Genomic DNA, 20,367 nt, shown 5'->3' with positions numbered 1-20,367 from the left:
GTGCTCATTAAGGAAGGATGATGCAAACGGTTTCTTCTGGGGGAATAATGGGCCAAATCCTCAGCTGGCATACCTCCACTGAATTCAGTGGAGCTTCACCAATTCATACTGGCTGAGGACCTGGCCTGCAGTCTCTTCCCGATCGTATTCAGGATGGTGGCTGTCCTCTAATACTCTGACTTATGGAGAAGCAACTGCTGAACTTTGATCTGATTCTTCTATTCCCCACAGTCTGGAGAACTGTCATATCACAGCTGCTAGCTGTGGGGATCTCAGCACTGTTCTTGCTATGAAGCCATCCCTGACAGAACTGTCTGTGGGAGAGAACAAGATTGGAGATCCAGGTGTAGCACTGCTGTGCCAGGGACTGCTGAATCCCAACTGTAAAATAGAGAAGTTATGGTAAGGGAAACCAATGGCTGCTTAAAATCTGCACAAGTTGGTAGCCTCCAAATCATCTGTGTTTATTATGCTGGCATGATCTTGCCTGATACGTAGAGTTTCCTAGTCAACAAATCCCTTATGAAGCAGGGGTGCACCTCAGACCCCTTCTCTCGGGGAGGGTTGGATGAAGAACACTACTGAATAGGCAGGAAAGCACAGTGAGGTCAGTAAATGATCAAATTCTCTGAAGGAGGACACGACTGAATATTCATTACAGCAGCATTCTGTTGTTCTGTTCAGTTTTCTGTACAACACTAGGTACCCAACTTACCTTCTGTCTTTTTAAAAAAGGAGATTTTTATCTCTAATGCAGGAAAGGGGAAGATGTAAGCAGGAGAAGGCTGCTCACACCAAAGGAACTTGTAAAGTAAATGTGTGTGCCTATAACAAGCCTCTTAGAGTTCAAAAGACAGACTCTACTGGTCTGCATTTCTACCGCCCTGGGTAAAAATAGGATTCACCCCAGATCAGCATATAAAGTCCTAAGCAAATCTTGACGAATCCAATATTCCTATTGTGTTCCTCAGGTTATGGGAGTGTGGTGTCTCACCGGCTGGCTGTAAGGATCTCTCCCATGTCCTCAGTGCAAAAGAGTCCCTAACAGAGCTGAGCCTGATTGGTAACGAGTTGGGAGACCCAGGAATGGAGCTACTGTGTCAAGGACTGACGGATCCAAAAACTAAACTCCAGGCACTATGGTAAGCTGCTGCTGGCTTCCTTTACAATGTTCACTGTCCTAATTTTTTATTTTTATTAACAAATAACTCTTCTACATTAAGCAGTGCCCACACAAACATCCTAACCCTTTCAGGTCCTCTAAGGGTGGTGTGGTTCTTCTGTTTAGCAAGGCCCCAAAGGGATTCTGGTGCACAGAGCCCATTGAAAGTCAATGGGACTAGTGCTCCTAAAAACCCATAGGTAACTTTTTTGAAAGGTCATGGGGGAGATTTTCAAGGTCTAGGAAACTGAGCATCGTCAAGTTTGAGCCCACCCATTAAGTATAATTAATTCACTTGAGAGAAGGATTCAGTGACTTGGAAAAAGACGTTTGAAAGGGCAGCTTTAACAGCAAATTGGATGTTGGGTCTACTAGTTTCCTGTTTTGTATTGGATTCCTAGCTTTCCCATGGCTTTCTATTGCTCAAAAGCCTGAAGGCTTGAGCTTTAAATCGTACTAAGTGTTTCGGGATTTCTTCAGTGGTAGAGGAGAGGGAGTGAATGTGTTCACCAAGGAAAGCTATAGCCTTTAGCAATGAAGGAAATCTGTCTGCTAGCTGCAATATAAATATACATGGCTCCCCCTTGAAAGGGTTTAAAGAAGTCAGTAGTCTGACTGATGGTGGCAATTTTAGTCAAAGTGTAACAGAAGGTTCTACCTACATGAACTTCTTTCTCCACCTCTATACTTACCTGGTGTAGCCTTCCAGACCCAGGTCCTCTGGCATCACGTGATCTGGGGTAGGAAGAGAACTGTCCCTTTGTGTGAAGGTTTAACAAGTGAAATAACCCTTTCCTACTATCTAAGCCAAAAGAATAGCACAGTTATCTGTTTACACAGATAGGGAATGTGAGGGTGAGAAAAACCTAGGAATAGGTGAGATACCTCCTGTGTTGAAGGTGAATGGTGGTATGTCTCTCTAAGTGATCCCTTTCAGAGTGAATTAATCTCTCATGCAGCTATGTGCCTCAAAAGAGCAAAGATCTTGCATTCTTTGAGGTGGATGTAATTTTTAGTCTGATGCAACGGGACAATTGAGCCTTAGACCTGGGGGGTGGATAAGCACATGGGTGATTTAAAATAGCACATCTAATCACTGATGGCAAAGGACAGAAGACCCAGACTTCACTAGGAATGTAGTCCCACCCTGTCTAAATAGCTCTACTCACCAACATGAGAGGGAGGACCTGAGGCATTCAGGAGAGGTCAGCAGCCATAGAAGCTAAAGATGGGAGAGGAAGACCTATTAGATCGGGGGGAACGCAAACTTTTTGGGCCAAGGGCCACATCAGGGTTGGGAAATTGTGTGCAGGAATGGGCTCAGGGCAAGGGATTGGGGCAGAGGAGGGGTGCGGCGTGTGAGGGGGCTCAGGGAAGGGGGTTGGGGTGCAGGGTGCAGCAGGGGGCAAGGTGCAGGGAGTTGAGGGGCAGGGTGCAGGAAAAGTTCGGGCTCCGGCCCGGCACTGCTTACCTAAAGTGGCTCCAGGGTGGCAACGGCACACCCGGGGCCAGGGCAGGCTCTCTGCTGGCCTGCCCTGACCCCATGCTGCACCGCTCTGGAAGCGGTCAGAACCATGTCCCTGCCAGCCCCTGGGGGTGGGGGGTAGGGGGGGCACAGGGCTCCGCTCGCTGCCCTTGCCACACCTCCAGGTACCTCCCCTGAAGCTCCCATTGGCTGCAGTTCCCCGTTCCCGTCCCTGGGGCCCTGGTGGTGCCTGGAGGCAAGGGCAACGCACGGAGCCCTCTGCCCTCCGGGGCCCCAGGGACATGGTGCTGGCTGCTTCTAAGAGTGGCGCGGGGCTTGCGGCCCACAGTTTGCCTACTCCCTGTATTAGATCATCCAATCAGTCTTTCAGCTCCTGAAGATCTGGTTTCTTTTTTGCATTGCAGGATAAGGGAATGTGGTCTCACAACTGCCTGCTGTAAGAGCATTAGCTCTGTTCTTGGCACAAACCAGACCTTGAGAGATCTGCATATGGGTGGAAACAAGATAGGAGATGCAGGGGTTGAAATTATCCATGAAGGACTGATGAACCCCAACTGTAACTTACGGTCTCTATGGTAAGTAACTTATTTCTCTTTCAGTTGCAGATATTGGTTGCCCAATAAAGAATGGGGGTGGATGGAGATAAGGCACAGAGGCTATGAAGAAACGGTTACAAAATACCAAATAGTGAGAACTGATGCTCAGTTATGGCTGGGAACAGAATGCTGTTGGCATTCATGGGAAGACAGTCTCCCTTGAAGTCCTCATTTCCCACATTCTTCCTTGTACTTAAAACTGGCCCTTTGATAAGAACTAGCAAATGTTAACTCCAATGTTGTCTTTGGGGCATAAGACACCCTAAGTAAAGGGGAGCTGGAGGAATCTCCCTGGGGACAGGTTATCCCAAACCTGCCAATCGCAGGATTTGTTGCACCTTCCTCTGAAGCAGCAGGTACTAACCACTGTCAATGGCATACCTGGCTAGATGGATCACTGGCCTGACCTGTATCGGGCAGTTCCTGTGATCTACTGCTAGAGTACAAATCCTAACTTAGGTAACATGTCTGTGTTGCTTTCTTTGCATATTTGTGCAAATTCTACACTGTTTCAGCCCTCCCAGAACAAGCAGCTGTTCAGTTTCCGTGTGGAACTGTTAGCAGAACTGTTCACATCTGACTGTTAGTAGCCAGTGACGCTTTTTCCCCCCTCAGGTCTGAGTACTAAAGTTGTGTAAATAACTGGCTTAGTACTCCCAACACATAATGCTGCAGCCACCCCCAATGCCACAACGCTGGAATGGTACTCTACGGCTCTAGTTGCACCCTGTGAAGCCAAATGGGCAGGAGCCATGGAATCACGTGGGGCTACCATGGATGCTTTAGTCATGGCTTCTAGAACCTGTAGGTTAGACTAGAAAGCCTCTGTCTCTCAAGATCCTTTGGCTTCAGTTCTCAGCAAATCAGCTTTTGAATGGGAAGGACTGCGTGCCAAGAGGTCATTTGTCCTGTCAGAGGTGGACCAGCAGATTGAGCTATGGGCTTGACTGGGTGACCTCTGAATCTCAAGGCCAATAGATGTGTCAAGTAACCTAAGGGGTGGGCTCTTAATTAAGGTTCTAGCTCTATAAACTTAGTTTGAGCTACTCCTGTGTTTACTGAAGTACTGGTCCTTTGGTGAATCTTGCCCATATGCTCAGGGTTTAGCTGATCGCCATATTTGAGGTTGGGAAGGAATTTTTCTCTCAGGGCAGATTGGAAGAGGCCCTGGAGGTTTTTCACCTTCCTCTGCAGCATGGGGCACAGGTCACTTGCTGGAGGATTCTCTGCTCCTTGAAGTCTTTAAACCATGATTTGCAGACTTCAAGAGCTCAGACATAGGTGAGGTTTTTCGCAGGAGTGGGTGGGTGGGTGAGATTCTGTGACCTGCATTGTGCAGGAGGTCAGACTAGATGATCATAATGGTCTCTTCTGACCTTAGTATCTATGAATAGCCTTGGCTTCTTGAAGGAACTCTTTCAATTTGCCTCTGTTCTTAATCTGTAAATAACCCAGTGTCATAAATATAAAGGGAAGGGTAAACCCCTTTAAAATCCCTCCTGGCCAGAAGAAATCTCCTCTCACCTGTAAAGGGTTAAGAAGCTAAAGGTAACCTCGCTGGCACCTGACCAAAATGACCAATGAGGAGACAAGATACTTTCAAAAGCTGGGAGGAGGGAGAGAAACAAAGGGGTATGTGTGTCTGTCTATATTCTGTCTTTGCCGGGGATAGACCAGGAATGAAGCCTTAGAACTTTTAGTAAGTAATCTAGCTAGGTATGCAGGTCCCCACATCTGTACCCTAGAGTTCAGAGTGGGGGAGGAACCTTGACATGATGTGGGGACCTGCATGAAAAACCTCCTAAGCTTATCTTTACCAGCTTAGGTCAAAACTTCCCCAAGGTACAAAATATTCCACCCTTTTGTCCTTGGATTGGCCACTACCACCACCAAACAAATAGTAGTTACTGGGGAAGAGCTGTTTGGACACGTCTTTCCCCCCAAAATACTTCCCAAAACCTTGCACCCCACTTCCTGGACAAGGTTTGGTAAAAAGCCTCACCAATTTGCCTAGGTGACTACAGACCCAGACCCTTGGATCTTAAGAACAATGAACAATCCTCCCAACACTTGCACCCCCCCTTTCCAAAGAAATGTTGGATAAAAAGCCTCACCAATTTGCATAGGTGACCACAGACCCAAACCCTTGGATCTGAGAACAATGAAAAAGCATTCAGTTTTCTTACAAAAAGACTTTAATAGAAATAGAAGTAAATAGAAATAAAAAAAATCCCCCCTGTAAAGTCAGGATGATAGATACCTTACAGGGTAATTAGATTCAAAACATAGAGAACCCCTCTAGGCAAAAACCTTAAGTTACAAAAAAGATACACAGACAGAAATAGTTATTCTATTCAGCACAATTCTTTTCTCAGCCATTTAAAGAAATCATAATCTAACACGTACCTAGCTAGATTACTTACTAAAAGTTCTAAGGCTTCATTCCTGGTCTATCCCCGGCAAAGACAGAATATAGACAGACACACATACCCCTTTGTTTCTCTCCCTCCTCCCAGCTTTTGAAAGTATCTTGTCTCCTCATTGGTCATTTTGGTCAGGTGCCAGCGAGGTTACCTTTAGCTTCTTAACCCTTTACAGGTGAGAGGAGATTTCTTCTGGCCAGGAGGGATTTTAAAGGGGTTTACCCTTCCCTTTATATTTATGACACCCAGTAATAATCTGTAAATGTTGTTTAGTCTGGTCTTTGTTAGCTTGGTCACCACCTGTAGCAGTGTAGTAAGGAGAGAGAGAGAGAGAGAGAATAGCCTAATGGCTCAGTCTGGCTGCAAAAACTCAAATTTTTCCCTACAACAGAGATTCACCAGACTGTTTTGGTCTACAAGTTGGATATGTCTTGGGTTCCCTAACACGCTATCTACTGACAGATCACACGAGTGTACACGAGTGGAAATAAGGTGTGGGAACACTAATCTTGTGCAGTAGAGATCTCCATTTGTGCAACATCAAAACTCACCAAGCCTAATATAGGCTGGCTTTATGCCCATTCATTAGTTGGGAAGGGCCAGATTCTGTCCTCTGTTACACCTGGCATTTCCATGTAGCAGAGGTCAGAATTTAATCACGAATGTCTTATACTGCCCGAAAACTTGTAGGGCGCATCCTGCAAACCGATGGCAATGTGCTCTCACTCTTTCTATGGCTGGAGCCAGAAGAAAGGGATTGCCTGCAACAAGTAGTCCCAAAGGGGCCTGAGCACTGGTGTCTTTAGGGGGAGCACATGCTTCATGTAAAACACACAAGCTATCCTATGTGCCAGCCTCTGAAATGGCAGAAAGACAAATGGTGTTGCTGCCTGCCGCAGTCCTGGTTGGGATGTCTACTCCTAACAGCCCAGAGTTCAAAGTGGCTCTAAATCAGTACTCCTCTTATTTTGGCTCCTCTTTCCCTGCAGGTTGGGTAACTGCAGTCTCTCAGCTGCTTGTTGTGGGAGTCTGGCCACTATCCTCTCTTCCAAACCGTGCCTAACAGAGCTAGACCTGAGTAACAATTCACTGGAGGACGAAGGTGTGAAGAAGCTGTGTGAATCCTTGAAACATCCAAACTGCAAACTACAGCAACTAGTGTAAGTGGTGCTCGCTTTATATTCCCTCGGCACTGTGCTGGTGTCTTAGAATTAAAAAGGAGAATGGGGGCTTCCAAGAGGAGACAGGGCAGTGAGCAAAGCCTGCTCTAAGGAAGTTAGTGTCTAATGGGAATCCCTGACTTCCTGCAGGAGGCAAACTTCTATCAGCTGTTTCACAAGCTGCCTGCCCTTTTTGAGGCTGTTTGCCCATGTTCCTGATACAATGGCTTACTGCCCTTGACCCTAGAGACCGGACTAAACTGACAGGTCAACAGAAAACACTTGAGCCTGGTCCTTTAAGGCCCTGTCCACATTGCAGCTTTCAATTGCATGGGTGGGGTCCCATGCCACATAACCAATAACTGTGGTAGCCAATCACATGGCCCCGGTCAGAAGCCTGCTCTTCCACATGGTCTCCCAGTAACTGGATTCACCTGGTTTGCCTGCCCCTCAGCTGGAGGGACTTGCATGAGCTCTTCATTGACACAGGTGACTGGGCTCTGGAAGGGAGTCTTGGTGGCGGGCTTTTATTTCTATCCTTGGAAATGGGTTAGGGCTGGAAGGGACAAGCAGGTGGACACCACTGCTGCAGTAGGAGAGGGTGAGGGGAAGAAAGAGAGACCTTGGCTTTTATGTGAAGTGAGCTCATTATGTTTGGAGCATATCCCAAAAAATCTCTTTTGCTGACTTTTTCCCTTAAATCCTCTGACATGACTCAGCCTGGGACTAATCTGACCAGATGAGTAACACCCTCTCTTGTACCTGTAGCATGGACAGGCCCTTAGTCAATCTGTGGCTGAGACAGCTGCCCCTGTGTGACTGCATGGGGATGCCCCAGAATTGAAATAGCAGAATGTAAAGGTCTTGGCAGTGGGACATTACCTGTCCCTAACTCCTCCATGCTGTGAAGCTATTTTTTAATCCCATCTCCTGCTCTTTGACCAGACCATCCCCCCCCTCCTAGGAACAGAGGAACTGCCATAATGGATGAGACCCATGGTCTATCTAGTCCAATATCCTGTCTGACAGTGACCATTGTGAAAATAAAAGATGGGGAAACTTTAAAAAAAATAGATAAAAGGAATTACTTGTCTCAATGCATAAAGACAGGACTTCTCTGCCACAAGTAGTCATTGAGGCCAAGCCCTTGTCAGGACTCAAGGGATTGGATGTTTTATACAGATGACAAGAATATCCAGAGTTCTGATAAATGTTGGAAGAAGCATTAAACATACTGCTTAAGCCTGAAGCCCATCTCTAACTATGAGACTAGGATGAGGTCTGTGAGGGAGGCAGACTCTCACACCATTCTACTTATAACTTCCTTTGATTCTTGCTCCTGTCAGAGAGGGGATATTGGATTAGGTTAGGGGTGGGCAAACTATAAGCCATTTTGCCCCAGACCCCCTCCCCGGCGCTCCAGCTGGGGAGCAGGGTTGGGGGCCACTCCACGTAACTCCCGGGATCCGCAGCATGGTCCCTCTCCAGCTCCTATGCGTTGGGGCAGCCAGGGGGCTCTGCTCTCTAAACTGCCTCCATAGCTCCCATTGGCTGGGAACCGCAGCCAATGAGCCACTTGAGGTCAGCACCACCTAGAGCCTGCACCCCTGAGCCTCTCCCCAAGCCCCTGCCCCAGCCCTGATCCCCCTCCTGCCCTCCAAACCCCTCGATCCCAGTCCAGAGCAGCCTCCTGCACCCATAACTCCTCATTTCTGGCCCCACCCCAGAGCCTGCACCCCTAACCAGAGCCCTTACCCCCTCCCATACCCCAACCCCAATTTTGTGAGCATTCACGGCCTGCCATACAATTTCTATTCCCAGATGTGGCCCTTGGGCCAGAAAGTTTGCCCACCCCTGGATTAGATGGACCACGGGTCTATTGTCTGGCAGTTCCTAGTGACAGATGCTTCAGTGGACTGTGAAGCTACACCATGCTAGGCAGAAACAAATCCAGTTGTATGACTCTCCTTTAGTAGCCTTGCTCGCAACTTAATACAGCTGAAGGCTACCCTGGGTTTAACAGCTCTGCCTGAGGACTTTGGTCTTGAACCAGGACTAGCAGAATAGCAAAGGCCAATAAGGCAGTTTTGGCTCAAACCTAATTGGCTCCTTTTTGCCACTTCTCCCCAGAGGTGACTGCCTTTGCTCTCCAGCACTCTTTGGTTTGATAACATGCCTGCTGAGACTGCTGTGGTTTTTTTTCTTTTCAGTCTGTACGACATCTACTTGAGCTCTGAAGTGGATGATGAACTGAAAGTCCTGGAAGAGTCCAAACCTGGATTGAAGATTATTTTGTGAGTGATGCAGTTTCAGATGTGACCATCTGCTGAGCACTGTCCTCTCCCTGTTTCTGCCTCTTTATCTGAACTCTTCATATATGCAGTTAACCAATAAGTTCAATGTAGAATGTTTTTACCAAAAAAAATTCATGGAATCTCTGCAGAACAATGTCCCTCAAGGGAATTGGCAGCCTGCTGTGTATTCATGAATGTATCCAATCTGAGGCTCATCAGAGCTTCAGAGTTTCATCAGAGCATCTCTATCCCTGAGGTAAAGAATACTAGGCATTTACAAGAACTGGCCTATGGGGCAGCTCTAAAATGCCTATGGGGCAGCTCTAAAATGCCTATTTAATGGGTCGATCAAGATTTCTAGAAGTTTCCCTTCCAAAGAACTGGCAAAAGCAGAACCACCTGGTGAATGTCTAGTATTCCATAGACGGTGCTTTTGCTGAGTCTCTGGGGGAAAGTATCCAGGAACAAAGCAAAAATATCGACACTAAAATAACTGAAATAATGCACTCTTCCTGGAAGAGGTCAGTTTTTCCCCTTGGAAAGTAACCTTGGCAGAAACCCCTAGACAAGGCTGATAAGAGTAGGTGCTCACTTAATACTGGGACTTTTTTCTCTTGAAAGAAATCCATAAAGCTTCTTTATTACAAGTAAAAATGATACTCTCTCTGCTAAACTGAAAGGGAGTAAATTCTCTGACTTGTTCTGGCAAAAGTAGCTCTGTAGAAATATCATTGTAATAAAGTTTCATTGCAAAGAATGAGATTCTTATTTCTCTGCTTTGTTCAGAATGTTATGTTTGATGCAAGTGATGAAGGGACAGTAAAGGTTGTTTGACCTACAACTTCAACCTACCTTTTAACTGCTTTAAGGCCAATCTGCCTTCAGAACTGGTACACTACTAATGGCTTTCCTTGATTTTTCAATAGAAATATATCAACTTAGGCACACAATAAACCAGTGGCAGCAGAGAACATCCATGAAGAGCAAAGTGTAAGCCTTAAGTCTTTGCTTCACAATGAGTCCTGTGGCAAATAACTTGTTAGTACCCATTTGATAGTCTAGGTTTCACTTTTTGATATTTTTTTCATAGAATCTTGGGACTGGAAGGGACCTCAAGAGATCATCTAGTCTAATCCCCTGCACTCATGGCAGGACAAAGTATTATTCTAGACCATCCCTGACAGGTGTTTGTCTAACCTACTCTTACTTGCCAATGATGGAGATTCCACAACCTCCTTAGGCAATTAATTTTTTCACTTTGGGATTAAAAATAAATTGCCTGAGTGGGGAGTGCAACTTCCTGCGCTGTTGAACCCTCGCTCAAAAGAGTGCTCTCAAAACCCTGCTGGTACAAACAGCAAGGGTTGGAGTGGGGGAAAGGAAGATAATTTAAAAAATAAACACAAGAGACAACCAAAGGAGCTTCAGACCATGCAGCCCAAATGCAGAGTGGCCTTTACACAGAGAAGGAAGCCCAGATAAATCTATTTTTTCCCCCCTTAATGTTGTCCTGACTAAACACCTTGGCTCCACACTAATGCTCATGAACATAACTGTTCAATGGTGGCTTCCAGAGATTGTTGAACAGCAGGAAGCGTTTGTGACCTATAGTGCTTACAATCTCCCTTCACAAGGAGAAGCCACAGCTGGCCAGAAGGCTCACAACCAAGGAAGGGACTAACTAAGCTCAGCACCATGAAGACTTGTTACAAAACCCTGTCTGTAACTTTGCAACCGAAACATGCTTTCTGCCACCCCCATTCCTCGGGGAGGGTGGCAGTGGCAGCATGGCGCCACACAGTGGTGCAAACTGCACCCCCTGTGATAGCAAAGGGGAATCCAGTGCCCCTTCAGTGGAAGTTTAGTCTACTCAAGCAAGGGCTGAATCTGGGGCAAGGATGTTCCAGGACAGGCTGCATGTGTGGTGACTAACCTTCAGGGTGTCTTCCTTAAGACTAGTCAGTTCTTGGTTTTAATAGGGGCCAAATGCTCTAAAATGGAGGCAATCTCATGCTCACACTCTGGGTCCCTACCCTTTGCATGTGCATGGCCTGCTTTGCCCCTTCCAAAGTAGACATGAGCTGTGGGGCTGCATGCAGCACAAACTCTAGTCACAGGAGGGTGCTTGAGACAGATCTGGTTGGAGACGCATTCAGTTTAAGCGAGGGAGAAGTGTTGAGAGCCTAGAGCAGGGTTTTGAGTGCATGGTTTGGACAGAGGAAAGGTCCCAGACTCCGTTTAGATAGTGGGAGGAGATAGCCAGACACCACTTCCACAGTGCCCCATATGGTAACTATAGGGGCCAGTAGTTTTGAGGGTGCAGGATGTGCAGTTGCTTGGGTGAATTTAAAGCAGACCTTAGCTTGACCTCTAGAGCTTGCTCTTGTAATTGTGCCACAAACAAATTGTGGATGCAAATAGTCATCCAGGTTGCATCTTATTTTCAGATGCAAATAGTCAATCCAGTAAACTCACATTAGGACGTCCTGGTCTATAGTCAAAGTAACTGGACTTGTTTGCAAATTACTTCGGAGATTTTATTTATTTATTTTTAAACTCTAAGCAGACACACACCCTCAGGTGGCTTAAACCCATTCTGTATGACTCCTATGAGTTAACCACTAGGTGTCACTATTTCACCTTGCCCCTGCCTGTCTTGTTACAATGGTAACTTGACTCCCAAAGCGCTATTACTGGCGTGCTTGAGGGTATGTCTACACTATGAAATTAGGTCGAATTTATAGAAGTTGTTTTTTTAGAAATCGGTTTTATATATTCGAGTGTGTGTGTCCCCACAGAAAATGCTCTAAGTGCATTAACTCGGCGGAGTGCTTCCACAATACCGAGGCTAGAGTCGACTTCCGGAGCGTTGCACTGTGGGTAGCTATCCCACAGTTCCCGCAGTCTCCGCTGCCCATTGGAATTCTGGGTTGAGATCCCAATGCCTGATGGGGCTAAAACATTGTCGCGGGTGGTTCTGGGTACATATCGTCAGGCCCCCCTTCCCTCTCTCCCTCCCTCTGTGAAAGCAACGACAGACAATCATTTTGCGCCTTTTTTTCCTGAGTTACCTGTGCAGACGCCATACCACGGCAAGCATGGAGCCCGCTCAGCTCACTGTCACCGTATGTCTCCTGGGTGCTGGCAGACGTGGTACTGCATTGCTACACAGCAGCAGCAACCCATTGCCTTGTGGCAGCAGACGGTGCAATAGGACTGGTAGCTGTCATCGTCATGTCCAAGGTGCTCCTGGTCGCCTGTGTGAGGTCAATCAGGAGCGCCTGGGCAGACATGGGCGCAGGGACTAAATTTGGAGTAACTTGATCAAGTCATTCTCTTTAGTCCTGCAGTCAGACCTATTGAACCATCTTATGGTAAGCAGGCAGGTGATACGGATTGCTAGCAGTCCTATTGCATCATCTTCTGCCAGACAGGCAAGAGATAAGGATGGCTAGCAGTCCTATTGTACCATCTTCTGCCAGGCAGCCATGAGATGTGGTTGGCATGCAGTCCTTCTGCACCGTCTGCTGCCAGCCAAAGATGTAAAAGATAGTGTATCAAAACAAGAAATAGACCAGATTTGTTCTGTACTCATTTGCAAAAACCCCCCACCCCCGTCTAGGGGACTCATTCCTCTAGGTCACACTGCAGTCACTCCCAGAGAAGGTGCAGCAAGGTAAATCTAGCCATGTATCAATCAGAGGCCAGACTAACCTCCTTGTTCCAATAAGAACAATAACTTAGGTGCACCATTTCTTATTGGAACCCTCCGTGAAGTCCTGCCTGAAATACTCCTTGATGTAAAGCCACCCCCTTTGTTGATTTTTAGCTCCCTGTAAGCTGTGTCATCAGTCGCCCCTCCCTGCGTCAGAGCAACGGCAAACAATTGAGCATCTGAGTTGAGTGCTGTCCAGAGCAGTCACAATGGAGCACTCTGGGATAGCTCCCGGAGGCCAATACCATCGAATTGTGTCCACAGTACCCCAAATTCGACCCAGCAAGGCCGATTTTAAGCACTAATCCACTTGTCAGGGGTGGAGTAAGGAAATGAATTTTAAGAGCCCTTTAAGTCGAAATAAAGGGCTTCATCATGTGGACAGACAGGTTTACATCGATTTAACGCTGCTAAATTCGACCTAAAGTCCTAGTGTAGACCAGGGCTGAGTGAATGTAATTCACTTCATTAGGGAGCACGTAATGCTGCTGATTTTTTTTTTTTTTTTTTTTTTTTTTTTTTTTGTATCACAGCTCTGAGAGCACTAAGCCAGTCCTATTTCTGTAACATATACTGCTGCCCTTTATTTATTTTCTTAGTTCACAACATGGGGGCAGGGGGACTTGACCAAAATTCTCTTTGCTTAGGAAGTATCTCCCTCCCCCAGTCCCAATTGCAGTGGGCAATGGGGGGGTGGGAGGCAGTTTCTCAGCAGCAAAATCAGGTTGAAGGGGATATTTTACAGTAGAATCTCAGTCAACCACTCACCTCATTTGGAACTGTAAGTACACAGGCGGCAGCAGCAGAGACCAAAAAAAGAGGCAAATACAGTACTGTGTTGAACATAAACTATGAAAAAAGATAAAGGAAAGCCGCATTCTTCTTCTGCATAATAAAATTTCAAAGCTGTATTAAGTCAATGTTCAGTTGTAAGCTTTTGAAAGAACAATCATCATGTTTTGTTCAGGTTTCAGAGTAGCAGCCACGTTAATCTGTATCTGCAAAAAGAAAAGGAGGACTTGTGGCACCTTAGAGACTAACCAATTTATTTGAGCACAAACTTTCATGAGCTACAGCTTATGCTCAAATAAATCTGTTAGTCTCTAAGGTGCCACAAGTCCTCGCTATGTTTTTGTTCAGTTATGAACATATCAGAGTTATGAACAACCTCTGTTCCCAAGGTGTTCGTAACTCTGAGGTTCTATTATAATAGGCCCCTCAACTCCCAGCAGAGCCCTTTCCTGAGTTAAGGGTACCAACGCTGGTGCTCGTTCAGGCAGGGCTTGCAGCTGCTGGGTACTTGTGCGCTGGGAGAGCAGCAGCTGAAGCCATGTTCCCTGTCCACCTCCCACCTTGAAGCTGAACCTTTCTCCACCTCTGTTTCTTTTCTACCGTCACAGCTGTATCGTCGCCCTTGCTCCCAACAAAGCCCAGCGGGCGCTGTATGGTCTGTGAGCAGCCCAGCCTCTGGGAGCATGTGAGTTTGTGCTCAGTGGTGCAGAGTAACCTAACTGCACAGACACCTTCTCTTTCCTCTGCTGCAGCCAATAATGATGGATATGAGTCGCTCCAGGCCGGGCTCAGGGCTGCAGCAACCTCACTGCTGCTCCATAGGTTCATCTTAAAGGGCAACTAAAATGCTCTAAGGGCTAAACTGTGGTTCAGAGTGTGCACTCAGGTAGGGCAATAAGAAAGACCCTTATACCTCTGCACAGGCTCCCCTGACCTGGAGTCTAGGACCTGGAGTCTAGAGGTTTAAGGGGTGCTGTGTGCTCATTTATACCCTTCCAGGGCAGGTGGGAATTGAGTGGCATTTTAACTTTACAGCCCCAAAGCACCAGGTGGGAGGGGGTAACTTTTTGGCTTCTTTTGGCCAGAAATAAAACTAGCCAGGGGTGGGAGTTGTCTTCCTTGAGCCACTGTTCCTTCCCTGGTATGTTCCTAGGTCAGTAGAGCTTGACACACATTTGTGGAGGCACAAATCTAGCCCTATACATATACATAACCATTTCAGATGTCAAATAATTAACAGGTCATGTGAGTAAAAAAAGGGAATAATCAGCTCTTCCTCTGTTTCTGTGCCAACACCTGAACTCAGAGTTCTGCATTTCTTGTGCAAGAGCTGATGACATGGCTAGTGCAACAAGCAGAGGAGAGGTTACGTGTATCAATGATTCACTTGCTCACTATCTCTTTCCTCTCTCCTGCCCCCAATCTTCCTCCAGAAAAACCTAGGAACCAAAGACAAGTCACTGCTGAAGCAGTCAGCTGGAGAGCAGATATATAATGTAGCAACTATAAATTGAATGTAACAAGCTGCTGTAGGGATCATTCAACAGGGAATGAACTAGAGACACCCCCCATCTTGATCTAAACAGCATGTGGCTCAACTGTTTGAGCTAAAGGCCCAGATTGTCAAAAGTATTTAGGCTCAGCACTAATGGAAGTTAAGAGCCTAAATACTTTTGAGGATCTGGGCCTAAGTCCATTAGGCAGGTAGCAATCACTGAATTAAACCTCTTATGCGGACAAGTTACTAGAGGGGGAACAAAGCCCCTCCCTCTTTTCTTTTCTTTTTTCTTTACACAATGCACAGTCAACCTGTGGAACTCTTTGCCAGAGGATGTTGTGAAGACCAAGACTGTAACAGGATTCAAAAAAAGAACTAGATAAACTCATGGAGAATAGGATCATCAATGGCTATTAGCCAGGATGGGGAAGGATGGTGTCCCTAGCCTCTGTTTGGCAGAAGCTGGGAATTGGCAACAGGGAATGGATCACTTTATGGTTCCTGTTCTGTTCATTCCCTCTGAAGCACCTGGCATTGGCCACTGTTGGAAGACAGGATACTGGGCTAGACGGACCATTGGTCTGACCCAGTATGGCCGTTTTTACGTGTTTGTTTCACGCAATGTGGATTACCAGTATTTACCACATACTGGTATCAGAGACTTCACAGCTATTTCCTATTAACAGTACAGAGAAAACAGCTGAATCATAGATACCACTGTTTTGTAACTTGGCAAATGTTGACTTTTTACTGGCAACCACTGTATTTCACATAACATGGGTCCACTGGACCAAAATTACACAGATAAAAGCCACTAGAATTTTAGTTAAAGATGGACAATTTAAAATAGATCCAAATTTTGCATGGCACCTGGCAGATCAAGTCAAACACAGATGAAGTCTCATGTATTTGCTTTTCACATGTCACATTATGCAAAAACCTGAAAGCACCAACTACTGAGAAGGCACAGACAACATCTAATGCTTCCAAATCAGTAGGCTCTTGGCATCTTTCTATTGGACCAATCCAACAGCTTAGAGATTGGCAGAGTGGTTTATTATCACTCAAGCGTTAGAGCGCTAGCCTTTTGCAGGTTTATGTTTTAGAATTCAGTAACAGCAATGTATTTTAAAGGGTGTGTTAAGTCTGTGTGTTTCCGGTAATACCATAGGATCTTCTTTTTATAACAAACTTCATTTTTCAAACATCTCAGCTAATAAACTCAACCACAGAGGTCATAATGTTGCAACAAGATCTCCAGAAGCAGTTAAGGGAACACTGTAGAGATCACAAGTAGGTTTATGCCCCACGAGACAGTCGGTGTGCCCTGAGACTCTCACTTATTATGCCAGTCACTCCAGTTACCTGCCCTTGTTTCTATTTGTCTGGCTTGTCTGCTTAATCTCATCACATGCTTAGATTATGAGCTTTTGGGGCAGAGCCCATCTTTTTATGCCATGTACCGTGCCTAGCACAATGAGGCCCTGACTGCGACAGATATGGCAATTTCCAGCAGTATCTTTGGGAGAGCTGACTGTGTTACATTGAAGTATCATTGTGGGCCAGGGATTGTATGTAATTCCAGGGGGGAGGGTGACCACAGCTCCTGCAGCAACTAAGAACAGCTGGGGAGCGATGTTAGGCAGTTTCACTCAGATTGTAACACCTCCAGAGAGATGCTGCCATCTGCAGAGGCTCACACCTACTGTTTCAGACTGGATTCTCCAGGGACCAACAGATGAAGAAAATACTTTTGGATAAATAGCCTGAGTTTAAACTGACTCAGGACTTTTTTCTGATCCAGCAAATGGACAGGCCTTCTGTCCAAGGGAGGACTACAATCCATAAGGAAGAGTTGAAAAGACTGACACCGACCACAGCACTAGGCTGGGATTTAGGTGATCTCTGGTAAGCTCTTTTAGCATTTGTTTAGGGTTTTTTTAATATATATGTTTTCTCTGTAATTCTTTCACCTTAAGAATAAATGTGGTTGCGTAGAAAGGACTGTGTGGTAACTTACAACAGCTGGCAAATATGCTGTTCAAAAGCAAGCCTCTGAAGAGAAAGCAGAGTGCAGACACGGGCCTGTTTAGGCAGTCTGGCTTGCTGGGTATATCACAGTGTAGGCAGGGAATTGTGCAGCCTAGAAAAAAACCCTGGTCAGGAGGGAGATAGATGCAGGTCTCTGCTCAAGAGAGGTGAGGGCCGAGGAGCTGGGAGCCTAAAGTGGGTACACTCGAGGGACCACAAAGGGGGAAATAGAGGTGCAGCTGCCCTGAACGATGATAAGTTCTACACAATACAAGCAACAATAACAACATTCCATAAGCTTAACTACAGCACGCGCCTTTGTGTTTGCTCCCTAGCCTTTGGGATTGTAAATCCAGATTCTAACCCTGTTGCTGGCCCCTATCGCTACACTGGGCTGAGAAAAAAACATCAGATTTTAACATTCTAGAACCATGAGAAACTCTGGATGGCAACTGGGGGCCAATGGCTACTTTTAAAGACTAGATTTCACAGTAGCTCTGTGCTTCTCCTGTCCGCCTGTCCTCCTGTTGGGTACTTCAATACTTTGTACTGAGAGCTGGTCACCCCTTTCCCATCAAAAATATTTTGAAGGGAAAGGACATTTTTCCAGAATGAAAACTTTCGTGGAATTTTTTGATTTTTTTGCTTGTTTTGTTTTTTCATTAAAAAAAAAAAATTCAGTCCCCCAGTCACCACTTTCTCTCCATTCTCCCTTCATCCCCACCTCCATTTTTCTTCTTCACTCCCTGGTGAAACAGGAAAAGGGCAAAACAACAACAACAACAACCCAATGCTTTTGGAGGGGTGTGGGGAGAGGATTTGTATGAGAAATTACCTGCAAAACCCCAAAACCATTGACGTATCTTGAGCTGCTGTATTTACACCTCTTTTTGGTCATGCTTGTGAGTGGTGTGATGTAAATGCTTAGCACTTTGTCTCAGTCTCACCACCTCATTGTTCTACCCCCTTGCTGCGTCTACTCATTTGGCATCGGTCTGCCTCTGTCCTGTCACACACAGTCATCACTTTGCAGCAGCTCCTGCCAACAGGAACAACCTCCCTCCTCGGCTGTGCTGCCTTATCAACTCCCCACCTATTGTTCCAGTCTTATCTAAAGAGATCTCTTTGCTCCCTTGCCTACCCCTCTCTCTCTGCTGCTGTTCTTCTCTGGAGCTGTAGTATTTAATTCTGTAGAGCAGAGCACAATAGAGTTTGTAGGAGAGATGCAGTCCTAAAGGACATTGAGATGCACGCTGGGATGGGGGCAGGGCCGGTGCAAGGATATTTTGCGCCGTAGGCGAAACTTCCACCTTGAACCCTCTCACCTCCCCCCGGAGCATTGCTTATTATAAACTTTCAAAAATGAATACTGCATAATGATTAAGAGATCAAGATGACTTTTCCTTAAATTTAAGCAATGTAGATTGTAATCAGAAATACACCCTTTTTAGTTACGTATACTTCCGTCTTTCATATCAAAATCTACTACATTTTATTCTACCTGTCCCACTCAACCCCCGTTACCCTGTCTCCCTTCCAGCAATAGTGTAAAAAAAAAATCGGTGGGCACCGCTTTTTGGCACCCCCCCCAAATCTTGGCGCCCTAGGCGGCCTCCTAGTTTGTCTAGTGGTTACACCGGCCCTGGATGGGGGTGACTTACAAGGTTGAGCCTCTCAAAGTTCCAGACCCTCGAGCCCTGTAGGGGAGCTGTGCCACTCCACTGCCCTAAATCCTGCTTCATCCGCCAGAGGAGAATCCCCCCCAGCTGGAAGAAGGCGAAGGGAGAAATCTATCAGGCAGCATAGACCCCACAGTAGCAGTGGATCAGCCCCCTTCTGTGTAGGTGGCACAGAGTTCATGGCTGGAGGAAAGGGAGGACAGCTGATCCTGCACCTCAGCAGCCCATAGCTAGCATAGTCACAGGCAACTGAGACAAGTTAGACTTCAGGGATCAGGGAAAAGGTGGCTCATGCCTTCCCATAACACTGCAAGAAAGGGTTCATCAACATTAGTTTATTCTTTCCTTATTTGTTCATCTCTCAGTTAACACCTGGTCACCACAGCTGGTAACTATAAAACACTCCTATCTATTTTTTCCCCTAAGATCCCAGCCAAGCTATTCAGAGCTGAGCTCACAGTGTAAACAGCCTCCCAGGATTCCTTCAGTCCCTTGTTACAGGGCCAGTCCTTCACGTGCACAGGGCAGAGGATGGGTTTGTCTGGAGGTATTGCAGGTGTTTGGGACTCAGCTGCCGTTCCCCGCTCTTTGCTGCTTTAGCTTGTAACTTTCCCATCGTTCTAACAATGATCTGGCAGAATGCGTGGCTATTGTGTGTATGGAACCTAATGAGCCAAAGAGGGGGTTTATCTGATGTGATACCGCAGAAATTAACATGCCCAGTGATTAAAGGTGGAATAATTTGGGTGGGGGAGGGGAATATCCTCGAGGAGAAAGCGGTGCCGACTTTTAGAGTTGCCAACAATCTGGTATTGGAACAGCAGTGTTTGGATCTGGTATACTCTCCGGCCCTCATGTTCTTCCATTCTTAATTTTAATGGACAGGATTCTCCCTGCCCTAGAGTCAATGGGTGCATCAGCTTCCACTACAAACATATCAGCCTTGTAGTCAGTATATAGCCATGCAGTAATGGTAGTTACATAGTAAGTAAAGAATAAAGGAACAAGGAACTGACAGCACAAAAGCAAGAGACCCATAGGCCTAGACTTATCAGAATAACTGAAGCAGATAGCATAAGGCCTATTATCTGAATAGGAGTAATTGCTCAATAAATTAGCATAAGTAAGTAAACTAACAATGACCTTAAGTCACAAGATGGCACAAGGCTTTATTTAGTGTGCTGTAATAATCACAAGTGTTGCAAATGGCTGATAGGTAACCACAAGATGCTAGTTTATAGCAACTTGGGATATTTTAGTTCGGACATCAGCAGACATCTGACCACAAGGATGCCATGGTAAATAACTGATGTGTATGCTAATAAGCTTGAGGTAAAAGGATTAATAACTTGTGGGGGAAGGGCACCTCACCATTATTAGGGTGAGGAACTACAAATAAGGAAAAGGGGCTGAAACCTCCCCTGAATATGCATTAGGCATAGCAGTGTCAGTATAACACATTACAGAAATTGTATCCCAGCCTGTGTGCCTTGAGAGACATAGCTCTTGGGAGCTGTCAGGCTGGTGACTG

At 46.1% G+C, this 20,367-nt stretch overlaps 1 protein-coding gene across 2 annotated transcripts in view; it reads left to right on the top strand.

Moving 5' to 3' along the window:
- Positions 1–9,880, top strand: part of RNH1 (ribonuclease/angiogenin inhibitor 1) — a 36,742-nt gene extending 26,862 nt beyond the window's left edge. Inside the window, exons 6-10 of one of the 2 annotated variants that reach the window (XM_074956899.1) lie at positions 232–402; positions 972–1,142; positions 3,053–3,223; positions 6,657–6,827; positions 9,038–9,880. In XM_074956899.1, coding sequence (XP_074813000.1) covers positions 232–402; positions 972–1,142; positions 3,053–3,223; positions 6,657–6,827; positions 9,038–9,125 — 772 coding nt within the window. In that variant the 3' untranslated portion in view covers positions 9,126–9,880. The remainder of the gene's footprint in view (positions 1–231; positions 403–971; positions 1,143–3,052; positions 3,224–6,656; positions 6,828–9,037) is intronic. The other variant, XM_074956900.1, reaches the window with a different exon arrangement.
- The last annotated feature ends 10,487 nt before the right edge of the window (positions 9,881–20,367 follow it).

Source organism: Natator depressus, chromosome 6, assembly GCF_965152275.1.
Source record: "Natator depressus isolate rNatDep1 chromosome 6, rNatDep2.hap1, whole genome shotgun sequence".
Taxonomy (NCBI): domain Eukaryota; kingdom Metazoa; phylum Chordata; order Testudines; family Cheloniidae; genus Natator; species Natator depressus.
This window is presented reverse-complemented; position numbering and strand designations above follow the sequence as displayed.